The 18942-nt window shown below is 29.2% G+C and overlaps 1 protein-coding gene across 1 annotated transcript in view; it reads left to right on the top strand.

The window, feature by feature from the left end:
• The first annotated feature begins 285 nt into the window (after positions 1-285).
• The window catches only part of LOC142320003 (uncharacterized), a 93787-nt gene continuing 75130 nt past the window's right edge, over positions 286-18942 (top strand). Inside the window, exons 1-3 of the mRNA XM_075357684.1 lie at positions 286-472; positions 5612-5786; positions 10780-11057. Of these exons, the coding sequence (XP_075213799.1) occupies positions 394-472; positions 5612-5786; positions 10780-11057 (532 nt within the window). The 5' untranslated portion in view covers positions 286-393. The remainder of the gene's footprint in view (positions 473-5611; positions 5787-10779; positions 11058-18942) is intronic.

The raw sequence follows: 18942 nt of genomic DNA, 5'->3' as shown, positions 1-18942 counted from the left end.
TCTGATACTTATTAGGATCGAACTATAATTCGGTAACTACTTTTCTTTTTTTTAATCTCCACGGTTAGGTATTGCTTCAGAGGATGAGATGAATGATTTGTAGCGTGTGTGAAAATGCCATGCCCGACCGGGATTTCGTAACTACTTAAATTTCTTAACTTCACACTTTATATGTTTACATAATAACACGCACGTATCGGGTAGTAGCCGACGGGAATTAAATATCGATATTGAACATCATATCGATAGTTATGTTGTTAGCGCGGCGTCGTTTGTCACTAGACGTCTAACCCTACTCAGTTGTTTAACCTGTAAAAGTTGTGTTTGTTTATGTGTTAGTGATTATGTTAGTATATAGATAGTGGTTAATAAACTTGGTATTAGGCCAAAAAAATGAAGGACCCCTCTGTGTTAGTAGAAAGTACGCAAGAAAATAATGAATGGGATCTATTAAGCACAAAACGGAGTATTGGTAAGGGGCTTTTGTATGATTGTTACTACCATAGAACCGATTTTTACCATTTCAGTTAAGATATTTACAAATATATATTTTTAAAAATGTAAGACGTGATCAAAAATTAGAACAATATAGTTTTATTTATTTTTTTATTCTGTCTTGTAAATGTTCCCTAAAACTTTAGTTTGATTCTGCTGTTAAAAATAGTTGTTACTCATAAAATTAGATCTATTGCAATACACTGTAAATGGAGAAAATGGATGATCTTATTGTATCACTTATTTTTCAGAAATATTTATCTCTGATATTTGTTTAGAATTGATCTTCTGTTAACTTAAATTAATAGTTCCATATGTTATATTGTAATTAGTGCAATGAATCTTAAAGAGAGGTTTTGTTTTTTGAGATGTTAAATTATTTTGTTTTTGATATTGACAATTTAAAGATAAAATTCATACATATTTTATATCAAAATTTATTTATCATAATAAATTTAAAAAATCTAAATCTTTATCTCATATTATGATACTTTGATGACCTGATTCTTCATAATTATATTATTAAAGAATAAAACTGTTAATTCTTTCTTTAAAATTAATGAATGCTAATATTTTTAATTAAAATTTTCTGTTGTGTGATTTATGTATGTTTGCTGTTGCTGATTAAAATGTATATACTAATATTTGAAAATTTATGCCCCTTGAACTAATATATCTGTTAGTCATGTACCTGATGGGGCTGGTATTTTTAAGTGATTTGAAAAAGTAATTATCTTAATTAATGACTTTAAATACCAAATTTTATTAATGTATATAAGTGTATGCATTATTTAAATAAAGAATTAAAAATAAATAATTTTTTGTATTAGGTTCTTTAGTAGTAGTCTGTACTTTATTAAAAATAGGTGATGGTAATTCTTTTTTGTGCATTATAAAGGTTTTCAAAAAAAGGATATACATTGTTTTCAAATTTTATACATCAATGTTTTAATATTACAGAGCCTCTTTTCCATTTGTAATAAAAAATGTTTAGTAAGTTTATTATGAACTGGAATAAAAAAAAATATATATATGAGGTGTAAAACTGACTGTTTGCTATTTACAATAGTGAGAGTATTAGCTTTCAATAATGTTATTCCTTACAGTGATTTTATTGATTTACTGATTAATTAAGTACTATAGGTAAGATTAAAAGTAAAGAATGGAAGAATCTTGTCCTATTTTAAGGTTAATTTTGGTGATTTGTAATCATGAAGTATGTTGTATGTGTGTAAATTTTAATTCAAATTTTTTTAATTTTAATTATTTGAAATTTAACTTTACAAGTGTAATAATCGAAAATGTAAGCTGTAACTAGCTATTTACTTTGAACATCTTAAACTATATGTTATTCAAGGTCTTGAACCCAGCTGAAAATTCCAGTGTGTTATTATCTTGAAGGAAAATAAAATTTATTCTTTGTGCAGTTAAATACACAAAAATTTGCAACTGATATGTACTTGAAGTGCTGTAAAGAAACATAACGAAAATTGTGTCTGTTATTTCAAAGTAAGATCTTCATATTATTTTTGAAATTGTAGGTAAATTTTACTGATAAATGTGGGTAAGAAAATACTTTATAACTGCAAATATATACCTGCTTGTTAAAATTATATTTATCTGTTCATTTGAATGTATTTCTAAGAACTGAATATATTAACCTGTCCAAGATTTTAGATGTGTATCTGAGGTTTAGGCGTTATCCAAAATTTAATTCAATACATTCCTGAAATAGTGCTGTTAATTGGATCCTAGAAAATAAAGTGCAATTTTAACATGGCCAATTAAAATAACTGGATTTAAACCTTAGTCGTCTAGGAGTAGACCTGAGTCTGGATTAGACCTGACTGACTGGATTTAGACCTGAGTCTTGTTAACTGAGTATTGACTGTGGGAGGGAGGTAGAATATACTTAAGAATGGAAACTTGAGAAGGAAAGAGGTATATTTAAGAAGAATAGGTGTGATGTAGGAGCCACGAAGAAGCAAGTGTTTATAGTAATAGTTATTCTTCTTGATGTAAACCAAAATCAAGCTTTTTTATGTTTTAAAAAATTTGTATGAAGTAGGCACTAGCAAATGCTTATTATTATATATTTAAGTAAAACACAAGGAAGGTTACCTATACTTTTTTTTGTAAGTAATAAATTAAAAAGTCCTATGCTTGAACCCCTGCATGTGTTTAAGTCATGAATCATTGCAGAAAATTTGAAGTACATCATACAGTTTTTTCAAAGAAATGTGTATAAAATGCACTTTTAATACAAATCTAAATTAAATTTTTAAATATTGGAAAATCTCTTTTACTTGAATATATTATATAAATCTTAAATTGCAAAAAAAAACAAGTTGTAAGAGAAAGTAGCCGTGGCATCATCAGCATATTTAATAATTGTTCAGTGACATACAGAATCTCTTTATCAATTAGGAATTTGCAAATGAACATTTATATTTTAATTTATTGACTTGAGTTTAAGTTAGCAGGTTGTGCGTTAAACAATTGATTACTCTATTTTCTGATAAACTGATGATGCTTTATTTTACAAATATTACATTTATTATATTTATAATTCATATTATTAATATATTCAAATGCTTCATGTGCTATTATTACAGATTTTGTAATTGTATATTTTTCTTACTAAATTTTGTGTTTTATTATTATATATATAATTTTTCACTTGCTAATATCTGTGGTGGAATTAATATCTCTGTCTTTCATTTTGAAGGTTCTGGATTCGAACCTTTGTTTTCATACAAGATAAGAATATATATTGTTAAGGTAATAATGTTTTCCATGAATTTATACTATGTAGATTCATTAATTTCTGCAGTATTATCTTATAAAAAGCAGTGGTATTCATAATAAAATGTAAAAATTATATACAGTATATCACTTGACTTCATGGATTACAAAAGGAACTGCCTTACCATTTACCTTGAACAGTTGAGGTAATTCTTGATCATAGCAGTATCTCAAAATTAGTAAATGAAAAATGTAATTTAATTATTTTTTTTTTTTTTAAATCTGTAGGATAAAAGGTAATTTAGAATAAATTAATAAAATATATTATTTGTATGCTTCATAAGTAGTGCTTTATAAACAACAAAAGCAGATAGTTAATGTTAATTGATGCCAATTAAATATTAATGTTCATTAATATTGATCATATGTAATATTATATATTGATAATAATTAATCAATAATATTAATGTTCATTAATTTTATTACATTAACGATATAAGCAATAGTTTAATAAATATTAATACTTTTGATTGGATTTATGCTCTCCTGTTGGTTAGACATTGATGTTAATTCTATCGTATTTTATGTGCAGTACTATCTTTCTCACATAAAAATTTAAACAAGTATTATAATATTTATATTACTAAAGTATTATTAATTATAGTATAGTAGTATTTTATCTATATCTTTTCTCTGTATATGCAGTCAGTGATTTTGGTTTCTTAATATCTGCTTTTATATAAAAATTATTTTATACCCTGTTCACAGATTTAAAAATAGAATCTGCAGTATGAATGAAAAGGTAGTGGTGTCTATGAAAAACAATTTATATATAGCAAAAAATGAGGTTACACTGTCTAAGCCAGAATTTTTCAAGAAATTATATTATTAAAGCAGTTAATAGCATTGCTATGGGCTTTGTAAAATTGTATTAATTTATTATCACTATAAATATTTTTTGTGTTTGAATGTGGAAGAAATAGTAAACAGACAGCTATGAAATGCAGTGACTTTAAAATGTATGTGCGTAGGATTTATTATATAGTTTGAATTTTTACGTAGTATAATGATAAATTACATGAATCCTTCTGTTGATAAACATATTTTAATTAATATTTGTGATTATCTTGAGTTGGTGAGAGGCAGTATGTAATTAATATTTTTAATTGTCCTGAGTTGGTTGGAGGCAGTGTATTGCATTGTTTCTGGACTGAAAAGGTATACATTAATTTGTTGTTTTACATGATCTGTTCCATTCTTTTTTGTGATGGTGCTGTAATACATGTAAAACACCTGAATTAGTAGAGGCGCCAGTGAAATTAGGTTTCTTTAAAAGTATGATGTTGACTAATTTAGACAGTCCCTTTTGTGAACAGATTGAAACTGTCATTTGTGGACAAAATAACTTTATTTTTTTGCATTTGGCATAATTGTGTGAAAGTATATTTGACTTTGTGAAGAAGGCAGCAGAAAACTCTGCACTCTTTACTTTTCCTAATAATCCTGGTCATGGAATGCTTGTTAATCTTGAAGATAGGTGTTCCATTACTTGGGAGTGTCGTTTGTCCTAAATCAGGTAGCCACTTTGTTATTTATTCACTCAACAGAGATGTTCTCAATTATAAATGATTTTTTTCTTATGATTATGTAAGTAGAATAGAATGATGAAAAATGCTAGAATTGAACCCATTACCAGTCGAATTAGAAGCCTATTACTACAACTGGCTTGCTTAATAGATGTTTTGATGATCATTTCATCTGTTATATTGTTTTTACTACTATTCTGGATGTTTAATGTCATTATGGAACCTTGTAAAGTGTTTTCATTTTGAAATCCTCTTTTAAAGCATATGTGTGAGAACCTAAGTAATGTTTCAAACAATTTGGTTTGTAAAAAAAATTTGATTTTCTAATTTTATCATGTATCCATTGTTATTAATGCTCCAGTAAAAATCTAAAGCAGTGCACCTATATTGGAGTTGCGTGGGCACTACTGTCCTGGTGTAGTTTGGTAAGGAATAGTTTAGATGTATGTGGGGTATAGCAGAATATTCTGTTACTGTATAAATTTATTTCCATTTCTTGATGCTTTTTTTATTAACTGACATTTTTTATTTAAATCACTGTATTCTGATAATAAATGAATTTAATAATGTAAAGAATTTGAACATTTAAAAAATTCAGTTTATTTTACTGTTTAAATAATAAAATACAAATAATGTAAAATAATAAATAAAATTTGTATAATTGTTATTTATTATTTGTAGTTATATAAAATATAAATAATAATAAAATACAAAGAATCAACCTATTGTGATATTGATTTATATTGATTTTTTTTTGTAATATAGTTATTATTTATATATTTTAGAATGGCTTGCTATGCATTATATCACCAATGCAGTTCGATGTCAAGGACGGTTGACGCCTGAAAGACGAGAATTGTTGAAACGTGTTTCATCATTTTTTGGTATATCAAATGATCGATATCAAGCTGAAATTCGGAGAGCATTAAGTGATAAATGTTTATCAGCAATTGCTGAATTGTGAGTAAATCATGTGTGTGTATATATATATATATATATATATGTTTGTATGTTAAGATATTTAAATTAAATTAGTTTATTTAATATTTACCATTTTAGAAGTTTTTTTTTATATTAATAATGAATTGCTGCTTGATTTAATTGTATATGTATTATTGTAGTTGAAAAGTTTCTTAATGGGTATTTTTAATACTGCATGTACTAATGGTCAAATATGTGATTAAATTATTTAACTGCTGTGTAAGTAAATCCTCATTTGTTATCCCTACTTTTAGGTAGATTTCATAAGAAAGCTACCTATTTTAATGGGTACTATGATTTGACATCTGGAAACTTTTGACATATCTTTGCATTTCACATCTCTCAGACCCCAAAACCACTGTCAGCTCAAAGGTTTATATATACTTATAAAGTTTACATGTTATATTTATCCTTTTTTTTTACTTTCTTGTGGACATGATAATTGCTGTAATTTTGCGCCAATCACTTTAAAATTGATACATAAAGTATAATGGCCCAAAATTTGGTTGAGTTCGTTCATGGGGGTGGAAATGGGGGAGGCTTTTTTGAAAAAAAACAAAATATCGCTATAACTTTCTTATAAAGTGAAATATCGAATTCGTTTAAAGTTCCTACTATTCTTTGGATAAGGGCTTAAAACTTATGCAAGTAAAACTATTTGATATCACCAACCACTGGCCCAGGGGTGGAAAAAATGGGGTTTCAAAGACAAAAAAGTAATCATACCTTCCTTAATAGGCACAGTATTGAATCAGTTTAAAGTGGTCGATAGTCCTCTAAACATTCCCTAAAACTTTTGTCTGAAACAATTTTTGTTATGACCAACCCTTATGGCAAGGGATGACCAAAATGTTGCTGGAATTGTAAGAAGATGGACTTGTCGTATGCTAAACATGTGAAACATTTTTCACATGCAACCATTGTTGTCATTTCTTAATTTAAGGTGAAAATCCTTTTTATCCTCTACTTAGCACCAGTGAAATCTATCTCCGTCTTCTGACATGCCGAAAGGGATCTTTTTATTTTATTTCTTCATTAATATTAATTTACGACTCTTATGTTTTTCTCTTAAATTATTGTTTATTAACAATAATGTAATTTATTAAATTAATAATTTAAATTATTTAATATATTATATAAATAAATTTATAATTTGATATAACTACTCGGGAAAGTACAGCCATTTTGTATTAAAAATACTAAGAAAGGGAAAGAAAGCATTGCATTTGCATTTGTAGGCTTGAGAAATACTTTTATTGATTTGAACTAAAAAAAAAATCTTCCAGAGAATAGACCACTTCATTAAAGGAAGTGTTCTTTTCATTTGTGCAAAATGTCCTGTCTGTAATGATTTAGAAGACTGTGAAAGTTCAGCTACAGGGAAGAAATGGGTATTTTTTATATGTATATAAATTATATCAATATCAGAGAACAAAAAAATAATTATAGAGTTCCCGCTATAATCACCAACAATGTGGTGTTATGTGATTTAACTGGATGGGGATGCCAGCCTCCATGGCATGAGTGGTAGTTTCTCGGCTTTTCACCTGGAGGTCCTGGGTTCGAATCCCGGTCAGGCATGGCATTTTCACACATACTACAAATCATTCATCTCATCCTCTGAAGCAATAATTAACTGTGGACCCAGAAGTTAAAAAAAAAAAAAAAACTGGATAGGTCTGGTATTAAAACAGGTCCTGTTATTTTCTATTTGATTAATGTATTCCATCATAGATCTATCTGTAGTATTTGTTACTTCTGTAGCACCTATGAGGATGAGGTTAGAATATGATATAGATTTAAAATATGAATTTAATATAATTGTACGTTAGAATATGCCCAATCTGTATGGCTTTAAATTTTCTGATCATTTCCAGCAAGGATGGCTTCTCTAATCCCATTCTTGATAAAAACATTTGTAACCTTATCAACCAAACTTATTTCCATCATCTTACAGTATCAGTATAATTTAAATGCTTCAATCTCAATTCACATAAACATTTTCACCAATTTTTCCTGAGTGTGATATTAAGATTCCTTGTCATGAAAAGTTTGCACGTTTGGTTGATTACCAACTTTACTTGATTGATGGAGTTCACAACTTCTATCCTTGATTGCCCATGTAGGGTTACCTTACTGCCCTGGCAGGTAAAACAGTGTACGCTCTGAAGTTGTTCTCTGTCCAAGACAAAGTTTGTAAGAGTGTTATGTTTCTACTTGTTACCTTGATTTTTGTCTTTCCTTTATTTATTTTTAAATTTTATTTCAAGTCAAGGATCTGTTCTAATTACTCCAGCATGGCAATTAAATCATGCTCATTTTCTTCAAGTGTAGCTATGTCAATCTGCAAACCGTACCATATCGACCTACTCTTATACTTACTCATTACTCCAAGTATACTTACTCCTCCAGTGTTTCCCAACCTTTCTCCCAGTTCATCAAGATCTCTCTGGATGTAACTATTATATAAAACTGGTGAGAGCCCACAGCCTTGTACTCCTTGTCTGATGCTTGCCTCCTTTTGGTATTCACTCATCTCATCACCACCAGGTCACCCACATAAAGGTTATAAATTGCCATTCTATATCTATACTTTATTCCTGTCTCTTTCAATAATCTGAATAGTAACTAACTTACAATTCATTCTGTCAAACACCAAAATGCAAGCTTTATGTAGACCTACCAGTTTATGTAAAATGCTTTTCGAATCTATAGATTTATCACCACCTATGATATAAGTAATGGTAGTTTACATATCATTCTTAAGAAGAAAAAACCAGTAGTTTTTACATATAATGAGTTACCTGATATACCGTTTTATAATTGATGTTAAATCACTGGATTCAAAAAGCATTTTATATAAATTTGTAAATACATATTAAATTCTATTTTGATGTATTCATTGGTGATTTTTTTTAAATTGGTGCAATTAAATTCATCAGTAATTTATTGGAATAATAAAACATGTCCAGTAAAAACAAAACCTTATTTTATTTATGTAAATGTGTTAACAGAAAGAGTTACTGAAATAGTTATTGAAAACAGCAACTCAAAAAAGGCATTAAATTTTTGTGTTTTTAATTTTAAGAAATGTTAAAAGCAGGTTTAATGTCAGTTTGATGTCGTTTTGTTTCAGTTTATTACAAGAATAAGCTATAAGTTATCTTCTGTAGCAAAAGCTGATTATGAACAAAAAATTCTTTAAAATGTTTTTGGTTGTAATACGTGTTTCAAGATCTTACATTTTATTTCTGTAGATACTGCCCAGTTGTCTACAAATCTCTAAGTTTTCACTATTGTAATTTTAATCTTACAAATTTGACAATAATTGTAATTTGAGTCTTGGACATGTAAGTTTGTTTTTCTAGAATTACCCAAAATCATTTTTTTTTGTTTTGCTTTTAATACTTCATCCATTAATGTTTTATCTAAAAAGTTATTTATTTATTCTACATAATTTAAACATTAACCTGTAGTTTGACATAAAAGTTGGATTACAAAATAATGTTTCAATTTCAATAGCTTATTTTTATGTTATCCATGTTCAGGTCATACGTATGAGGTCTGTAAATAAAGTTATGAGACTAGTTTTTTTGACAGCCAAAGTGACAACACTATAAAGTTACTAGTAAACATGCTTCTATGAATAGCTGATTTATATTAGCTATTTTTATTCTATTGTTGCCATGTGAGACGTAAACAAATGTTTCATGAAACATGTTTTTGTTATGCATTACAAAAATGAGTGATACTAATTATGAGCAATGTTGTGCAATAAAGTTTGGTGTTAAACTTGGTGAGAATGTTACTGAAACTTTTTCAAAATTGAAAAGGTATATGGAGATGACGCTTTGTCACAAGCCTAAGTTTTTAGGTGGTTTATAGCATTTTCAGATGGCCAGGAATCAGTTGCGGACAATCCGCACTCTGGAAGACCATTAATGTCAAAAAGTGATGACAACGTAGGGCGAATCAGAGACTTTCTACGGTACAACCAGTGATTAACTGTCAGACTGATTGCAGAACAATTGAATTTGAACCATACTGTAGTTCATCAAATTTTGACAAATGAATTGGTCATGAAAAAAGTTTTTGCAAAATTGGTCCCAAAAAATCTCACTGTTGAACAGAAAAACAACAGGATGGAAGTGTGCTGCGATCCTCTAGGGCGAATTGAAACTGATCCTGATTTTCTAAAAAAATGTTATTACTGGTGGTGAATCTTGAATATTTGAGTACGACCCATAAACAAAATGCCAGAGCAAGCAGTGGCACACTTCAAACTCACCACGTCCCAAAAAAGCAAAAATGAGCAAATCAAAAACATGATAATCTGTTTCTTTGATAGTAATGGCATTGTCCATAAGGAGTTTTTGCCTACAGGACAGACTGTAAATCAATATTTATACAGAGAAATTCTTGGAAGACTGCGGAAAACAGTTATCCACATGAGACTAGCCATCAAAGACAACTGGATGCTGCATCATGACAATGCACCTTGTCACACTGCACTGTCAATTAATGAGTTTTTGGCAAAGGAAAACATTCCTGTAGGTTACCTTATTCATCTGACTTGAGTCCCTACTTCTTTTTCCTGTTCCCGACTTTAAAAAACACCTCAAAGGACACCATTTTGAAAAAATGGAAAACATTTATAAAAATGTAACCGACCTTCTGAAGGATATTCTGGTTTCTGAGTTCCAACACTTCTACGAAGAGTGGGAAAACCGTTTGAGGCGTTGTATGGCTTCCCAAGGGAACTATTTACAAGGTGATAAAAGTCAATGTGGAGTGTAAATCCACATGGACTCTACAATTGGATTGTAAATAAAACGTTTTTCTGAACCAGTCTCATTACTTTATTTACAGACCTCGTATGTATGATTAATTCTACTTCTGAAATTTATTTCTGTTTTTATGTACATTGATATATTTAATATCTGTATTAAGTAGCTGAATTTTTTTTATACAGAGTAGAAGGCCCAAATACAGAAGATGAATGGATGCAAGAAGGACGAAATTCAGTTCCATGTGTTCCTAAAGGACAACCTCCCACAATTTATACAGAATATGCTGATGAAATCGCTAGATTGTTTAATGAATCTGATGTTGATGATGATGATGATGCTGATGATGATGATGATATTAATGATTATGAAGAAGAAACTCGTTCTGATGATTTGAAAACAGGAGTGCTAGGGATTCTAGAACCTAAGTCTGATATCTGTGGGACCCAGGTTGTTGTCGAAGGTAATAATTTATTACATTATATAAAAGAATGTATTTATACCAAGTCTATTTGCTAGGGAGTTTGAGTAGGAAACTATTCTTATATGTTGTAACGTTATGAAATGATATGTTTATATTGTATGAAGTTATAGTCTGGATAATGAAAGTTATATACCTGACAATGAGCTGTTAAACTTTTATAACAAAGGGATAAAAAACATATACATAATGTTAAAGCCTTTTCTGTTTTATATTATTTAATTAAGAATTCATTTGAATATCAAGAAATGTTTAAAAAAATTTATGGAACAACATAGTTTTCACACTCCTTTATTTGGTATATGCAATTTCAGAGCTCTGTAACTTCGACACATGTCTGAAAATATGTGCTGATATGAAAAATATGGACTTCTACCTTATTAAATTACAGGTTGTTGTGATTATTTCGGTGATAGTGAATCTTTCTTTATCTTAAAAAAAAATGGTCTTACGAAAAAGGAAATAAGTTTTATAACAGAGATTCAAAAATGTGGTAGTCTATAAAATTGGATTATTATTTATCAAGGAAATTGAAAAAGCATTTTAATATTTTCATGTCATCTCATTAGAGAGTTTTCATGAATAGTGAATCTTTTTTACTCTGGATTTGTGTATGTTGGAGCTCACAACTACTAAAAACATCCACATTCTTAAGCAATAATCAGCTATTGTATATTGTGCTTTTAAGAATGTAATAATTTAAAATTATTTGAATAGTTTGTGAAAATAGAATTTATGACTATTGACCTATAATAATATTTATTTTGTAATGTCGAGAATTAAAATAGATAAGTAAATTTTATATGTTTAAGTATTATCAAAAGTTAATTTTTTTTTTGGAACAAGTGCTTAACTAATTAATTTTTAATAATAACAGTAATAATAGCTAATATTTTTAATAGTTTTAAGTATTCTATATTATTGTTATAAATATTATTTTCATATTCAGTAGTGTTATTTTCCATTATAAATTTATATAGGTATTGAACTATGATGTATTTGAAATAGTAATATTTATAATGTAATTTGTTTTATAGAAATATGTTTCATTTTGTTTTTTTAAGTTTCTTTTTGTATTTCAGTAGTACAATGAGCCATCATTGTTAATGATCTCATCAATAACCTTATCAATGGTTTATGAATTAATAGACCTTCTAAAAGACTGTAGTTATGATACTAAAGAATGTAGGTTTGTCAGTTATGGGCAGGTAATATGTATACCTGTTAGTATAGTAATGAAGACAGTAGAGGCTGATGTTACATTCATCAGTAACAAATGAATGCCAGAAAATTTGTATTGAAGTGAATCATCTGTTACTGATAATTGAAAGAAAGCTATGAGAAGACCCGCCTGAAGTTTCAAGAAAGATGGTTAGAAAAATTATTTTAAGAGAAGATAATACAGTTTTATTGGACATATTAAATCCAATATAACAATCACTATCATGAAGGAATCAAATAAAAGTAAGTTAACACTGTTAGTGATGAACGATCAAACATCATCAATGGTGTGCTGATTTGAGACATTTTCATTTTATACCAAAAACTTTGAGGACTGAATTGAACAATAAAGTTAGTTTTAAATTACCTCTAAAGCTAATATGAAGGTGGATGGCTTCATGCATCCTTTGCTCCTTGTTTGAATCATTAACTTTTTTTTGTGCTGTCTAATGTTTCACATGCTTTCAGAATGGCTATGTGTATATTGGGCTGAGGTTTATGATATCAATTAGTGCTGTAAGTGTTTTTTGAAACTTTGGTAGAGTATCATTGGTACTCTTCCAAGAGTATCATAATAATTATGCTACTTATCCTTTGTCCGTTATACTAATTTTAGTAAGCAATTCTTTACTTTGATCTAATTGTTTCTGTCTGACTATTTATGAGGGACGATCAAAAAGTAAGTTACACCCTCTATGAAGTAAAACACATATTTATAACAAAATTTTTTTTTTTATTGAAAAAAACTACATCTCGTATTTTTATCTATTTTTCAACCTAATCACCAAGTTTTTCTAAACACTTTTCATACCTTCTGACAAATTTTTCAGTTCCCTCATAACAATGTTGTCCAATTTCCTTCAACCATTTAAGGACCGCTTCCTTCAGTTCATAATCATTAGCGAAATGCTCCTCTCCCAGATCTTGCTTGAGAGGACCAAATGGGTGGTAGTCAAAGGGTGCTAGGCCAGGGCTGTAAGGCAGATGAGACCATACTTCCTACTTGAATTTTTGCAGTAACTCCTTTGTCACATGAGCTGAATTAGGAATAGTGTTTTCATGAAGAAAAATGACCCGTTGCTCAATCTTCTGGGTCTTTGTTTTTTAATGGCTTACACAATTTTTTTAAAGTCTCGCAGTAAGCTTATAAATAAATCATTGTAATGGGCATAAATTCACTGTAAACAATTCCCTCAGAATCGAAAAAGACTGTCAGCATAACCTTTCAAACCTGTCATCCCCACATGTTTGAAAGGTTATTTTCACTTTCTTTGGCTGCAGTGAATTTTTGTGTCTCCATTCATGTGATGCTCGTTTAGTCGCGGAGTGTAATGAAGCACTCAACTGTCATCCCCTCTGATGATTTGTTTCAAAAACTGTGGACTAGTTCTGAAATAACGATGAAGAAAAGAAAGAGCAGATGCAAAATGTTGATGTTTGTGGTTGTCGGTCAACAGATGTGACACCCATCCTGCACACATCTTATGGTAACCAAGCTGATCGTGAATAATCCCAAACACAGTAGCATAACTGATGTTAAGTTTACTTGCAATCTCTCCAATTTTAATGCGCCGGTTACTCAAGATCATTTCATTCATACGTTCCACATTACCCATCATGTTTACAGTTGAAAGACACCCAGTATGCAATTTGTCACTCACACTTGTTCTTCCATTTCTGAACATTTGGCACCATTTTGTGATCATGGGGCATGACATTGCATTCTCATTGTATACCTCAACAATTTGGCGATAAATTTCACAACAATTGTAATTTTTTCCCCATAAAAATAGGACTACTGAACGTACTTCTATACTGGAGGAAACATCTAGAGGACATGCCATATTGACAACGACACTATATACGTACTGAATGTCATACAGAATTGCTGCTGGGAGAGTGTGAAGACAACACAACCATCACAAGACATTAATATATCCCTTTCAGTTCAAGAACATGGCAAGGGTGTAACTTATTTTTTGATACACCTCTTGTAAGATCTCATTGTCAGTACAACTGAACTCTCACGAGCGTGCACGTGTTAAGTATTGCAGTGTATATTCTTACATGAATAATTAACATTCATTTATTCATGGACAGTTATTACTCTTAAATTTTGTAGAATTATTAATTTTACAAATTAAGCCATTTATAATTCATCATATATTTCAACTACTCTTTATTGTCTACGTTAAAGATAGTTTAAAATATTTGAGAGATTTCATCTTTCACTATTTCAATTTTTCTTTCCCTAATATTTATCCTAAAAAATTATTTTTACTCCATACACTACCAACCACATTTTAAGTTCGAGGTCTGTTCAGAAAATTTTTATATGATTTTATATGGTTGGCAGCATTGTGTTCTGCATAACCTCCCCTGTAACCACATATTCTTGGATTGTTGATATCTCATCTAGTTTTCATGCTATTGTTATTTGAGTCCAATGTTTTTAAGTATTAGTAGCAATTTTTTAAAAATTTTGTGTGAAACTGAGGAAAACTTTCACAGAAACATTTTAACTTCTGAAACAAGCTTACGGAGGTGATGCTGTGGGTCATAAACAGTGTTGCGAATGGTTTTCACAATTTAAAAGTGGTCGTCGGTCAATTGAAGATGACCCTCGGCCAGGAGAAAGCCTTCAAATTCAACTATTGACACCCACATTCAGAAAATCAATGATCTGGCTGATGCATGCAAATCTCTGATTGACTGTCAGAGAACTTGCAGAAGAGGTAGCATCTCAATTGCATCAAGCCATGACATTTTGAATTAAAAATTGAACATGTATCTAATGCAGCAAAGTTTGTTCCTTGTTTGATGGTCGAACAGCAGAAAGGACATTGAGTAGAGTTCAGTCAGCATTATTCAACAAGCCAATGATGATAAAACATTCATGCAAAGGAACATAATGGAAGATGAAAGCTGGGTTTATGGCTAAGACATCGTGACAAAAGTTCAGTCATCACACTGGATTGGAAAAGGATCTACACGCCCCAAGAAAGCATGTCAGTCTTGATCCAGTGTCAAAGTGATGTATGCTGTTTTTTCGATTTTAATGGAATTGTGATTTTGAATTCTTGTCTCAAGGTGAAACAGTGACCTATGTGTACTATCAAGGTGTTTTGCAATGGTTAAGTAAAAAAATTTGCAAAAAGTAGCAAAGATCCAGAGTTGTTGCAAGACAACTCATGGTTCTGTCTCCATGACAATGCGCTTGCACACTCAGCTTTGTCAGTTCATTGGTTTTGTGCTGAAAATCAGATGACTGCCCTTCCTCAGCCTCCCTACTCATGAGACCTGGCTCCTTGTGATTTTTTCTTATTTCCAAAATTAAAATCTGTGATAAAAGGACACTGTTTTGAGACTATTGTTAATATTAGAGCAAATTTGTCACAGACCTTAAAGGCCATTTCAAATGAAGCTACCCAAGGCTGCTTTGTAAAATGGAAACACCACCTGGAAAAGTGTGTGAATAGGGAGGGGAGTACTTTGAAGGAAACATGGACCAGTAATCTGTAAAATTAATAATAAAGATTAAAAAAATAAAGTTTGGTTATTTTTTGAACAGACCTTATATAACTATGAATACTGTGGGTAAATGATACCATGAATCCATGGTTGTACTATCAGATTATATGTACTTATCAAGGTTCAAATAGCTCTGAAAACAGTAAGTGATATCACATTTTCATATTATAGTCAGTGTACCCACTCAGACAATATATTATAAACTAAATAAAGACCAAAAAAGTTAATGATTCAAATACTTCTAATGACAAATTTTTAATTTTGACATTCCTCTGACTAAATTTCAAAATAATCATGCTTGAGCTCTCTCAATAACTAATATTGAATGTGATAAACATTAATTAGAAATATTAAAGAAATTAATTGCATTTGGTTATTTTTCTATTTCACTACCAAGAGACTTATAGGGATAATTATAACATTTTTGGATTGCGGAATGAATAATATATCAGAAAATTATTTTGCAAGGAAATATTATTAATTTCTGTAGATCCCAACAGACACACTAAAGTTAGAACAAGTGTATTTCCTCCATAAGACTGCTTGTTTCAAGGCTGATGTGACTCGCTACAGCTATTGTGAAAAAAGTAAACTGACTTCTTTGGAAGTTGTAATTGTCCAGAGCTTCTGCTGAGTTAAATTTGGGATTAATTATCAAGGATGCATTTTAAATTCTAATGGTTATAAAAAAAAGAGCAATGTTGTGGAATATATTTTACATCTAGGTTAATTGCTGAAAAATGTGAAGTTTGACACTGTTTTGGTTTGAAGTCTGTTAAGGTATATACTGCTATAATGTATACTTTTATATTATTATTTTAGCTGTTGACAAATTCATTAGTTTTTCTGCAAACCATGTAGCAAACGATTATATGGGAATTCACGCATCATATTCACAAATCAATCCTCTATGAAAAATGTAATTAGTACTATTATTTTAAATCTCATGACATTTACTAGATTAATTTTTATCTTTTAATAATAATAAAAAGGAATTATTTGGTGATTTTTATTGCCAATGTGTAAAATAGTTGTAGATTTATTAATGTTTTGATTATGTTTTATCTAAAATTAATTCTAGACCAAAGAGTGATGAATTCAACTTTAACCATTATTGATATTATCAAGTATTCATAGTTAAAAAATCACATTTGGTTAAAAATCTATATTTACTTAAAATTGTCTCAACATTTCCAGGAAAGAAAATACTACTGAAAATGCTTGTTTCTTGCTTTCAGAACTATAAACAAAATATATAAAATTACAAACATTCTGTATTTCATAGCATATGCCATTAAACACAACAATCCAGGAGTACATAAATTAAATAAGCTGTGTTGTACCTCAGCTTTTTTAATATTACTTGGGAATTATTTATTCACAAATACAAAGATGAATACCAACATTGGACATAATAGAATCAACATTTATAGATCATGTCACAGAATTTGGACACGTATCCAAAGATATTCACAATATAAAATTTTTATTTATAGTACATACAGCATGTGAAACCCCTCAATTTAAAATTACTGAACTATGTCAGATTTACAAATAAACTTAATTTGACTACAATGAACAAACATAAGACAAATATAATGCAATATTTGACTATGTACTAAATCGTACATTTATTGATATTAAATATTTTAATATCAGTAGTGGTTAAAGTTGAATTAAACACTCTTGTAATAATGTTTATAGTTAATTTTAAATAAAATATAAGAAAGAAATTTACTAGCACACTGGCAATAAAAATCACAGAAAAATACTTTTTTCTTATTATTAAAAAATAAAAATTGACTGTGTAATAAATGGTTTTCAACAATTTCAAAACAGTATCTTCAACAACAGTGTCATCTGCAACAGTGCCTACAACAATAGCATCATCTGCAGTAGGATTATTGATGGAATATCATAGTTTCAAAAGATATTCTGGAAGCATAATTGTGTATATTTACATCTGTTATTTCAGATATTTTTTAACTTAATTTTTTTACAAATATTTATTAAACTTAAGAACAGAGACTGATATTGATTAATCAAAAATTAAAATGAAATTTAGATTTTTTAGTACTTTATTACTGCTTATGTTGTTATTTTTTTAAGAGTAAATTTTTGAAAGATGTAAAAAATTTGATATTAACAGTACAGTAATATCAATAAAAATGATGTGTTAAAAAACATGATATAAATTGAAATGAGAATACAAGAAGGTGTAGAAGAGTTCTCAGTTTGATGACCCACTTTATAAAATTAATACATTATAAAATTTAGTATAATTTTGCCCACGTATCTAAAAGAATATATTTTTTAATAAAGGATTACTGTACTAATTTTTTTTTGTTTCTGTATTAAATTGCAGCAAGATCTGAATATTTTCAAAATCTCAACAATTGAAATTATTGATATACATGACCTGGTTTTTTTTAATAGAAATTATGAGAAAAACAATTACTTAAAAAGTGGAGATATTAGTGACAATTTATGAATAGTTAAAAATTTGTTTATGTGTATGTTAGCCAAGTGGATGTTGAATGCTGATGAGAAAAAATTAGTTGACATCTCATAAGTTTACTTTTCAGAATTTGAAACGGTATAAAGATAATTTTTTCAATAACTAAGTTACTCTTGATGAAATGAGATACACTACTGTGATCCAGAGACAAAAATAGTCCTTGCTATGATAGCACTTGAGTCTCTGTAACTAAAAAAAATAAAATGAAAGAATCATAATTCTATAAGAAAGTTCATGGATACAGATTTTAGGGTAAGGGAGGTATTTTGGTGAAACTGTTAATTCAGAATGTACGGTAAGTTGCCAGTTTAATGAAAGCAGAGAAAATTTACAAGAGAAGTCTGCAGAAAAGTGATATCTTTAGGAGAATGTAACTGCATCCAAAGCTTATAATACAATGATGTTCTGGATATTCTGAAGAATTTGAGGTTTGAATGCCTTTATACATCCAGTTCGTTCATTATTAATTAACTGTTTTTTATTTTTAAGTTTGAAAGGGAGAATGTTTGTAAATAATCTGGACATAATAACAGCAGTATTTCACTGACCACACATTTTTTCTTGAAAGGCTAAAAAACTTAAAAACAGTGTTCTGAG

The sequence above is a fragment of the Lycorma delicatula genome, chromosome 2 (assembly GCF_047948215.1).
Source record: "Lycorma delicatula isolate Av1 chromosome 2, ASM4794821v1, whole genome shotgun sequence".
Taxonomy (NCBI): Eukaryota; Metazoa; Arthropoda; class Insecta; order Hemiptera; family Fulgoridae; genus Lycorma; species Lycorma delicatula.
The sequence above is the reverse complement of the archived record's forward strand: the minus strand, read 5'-3'. Positions and strand labels throughout refer to the sequence as shown.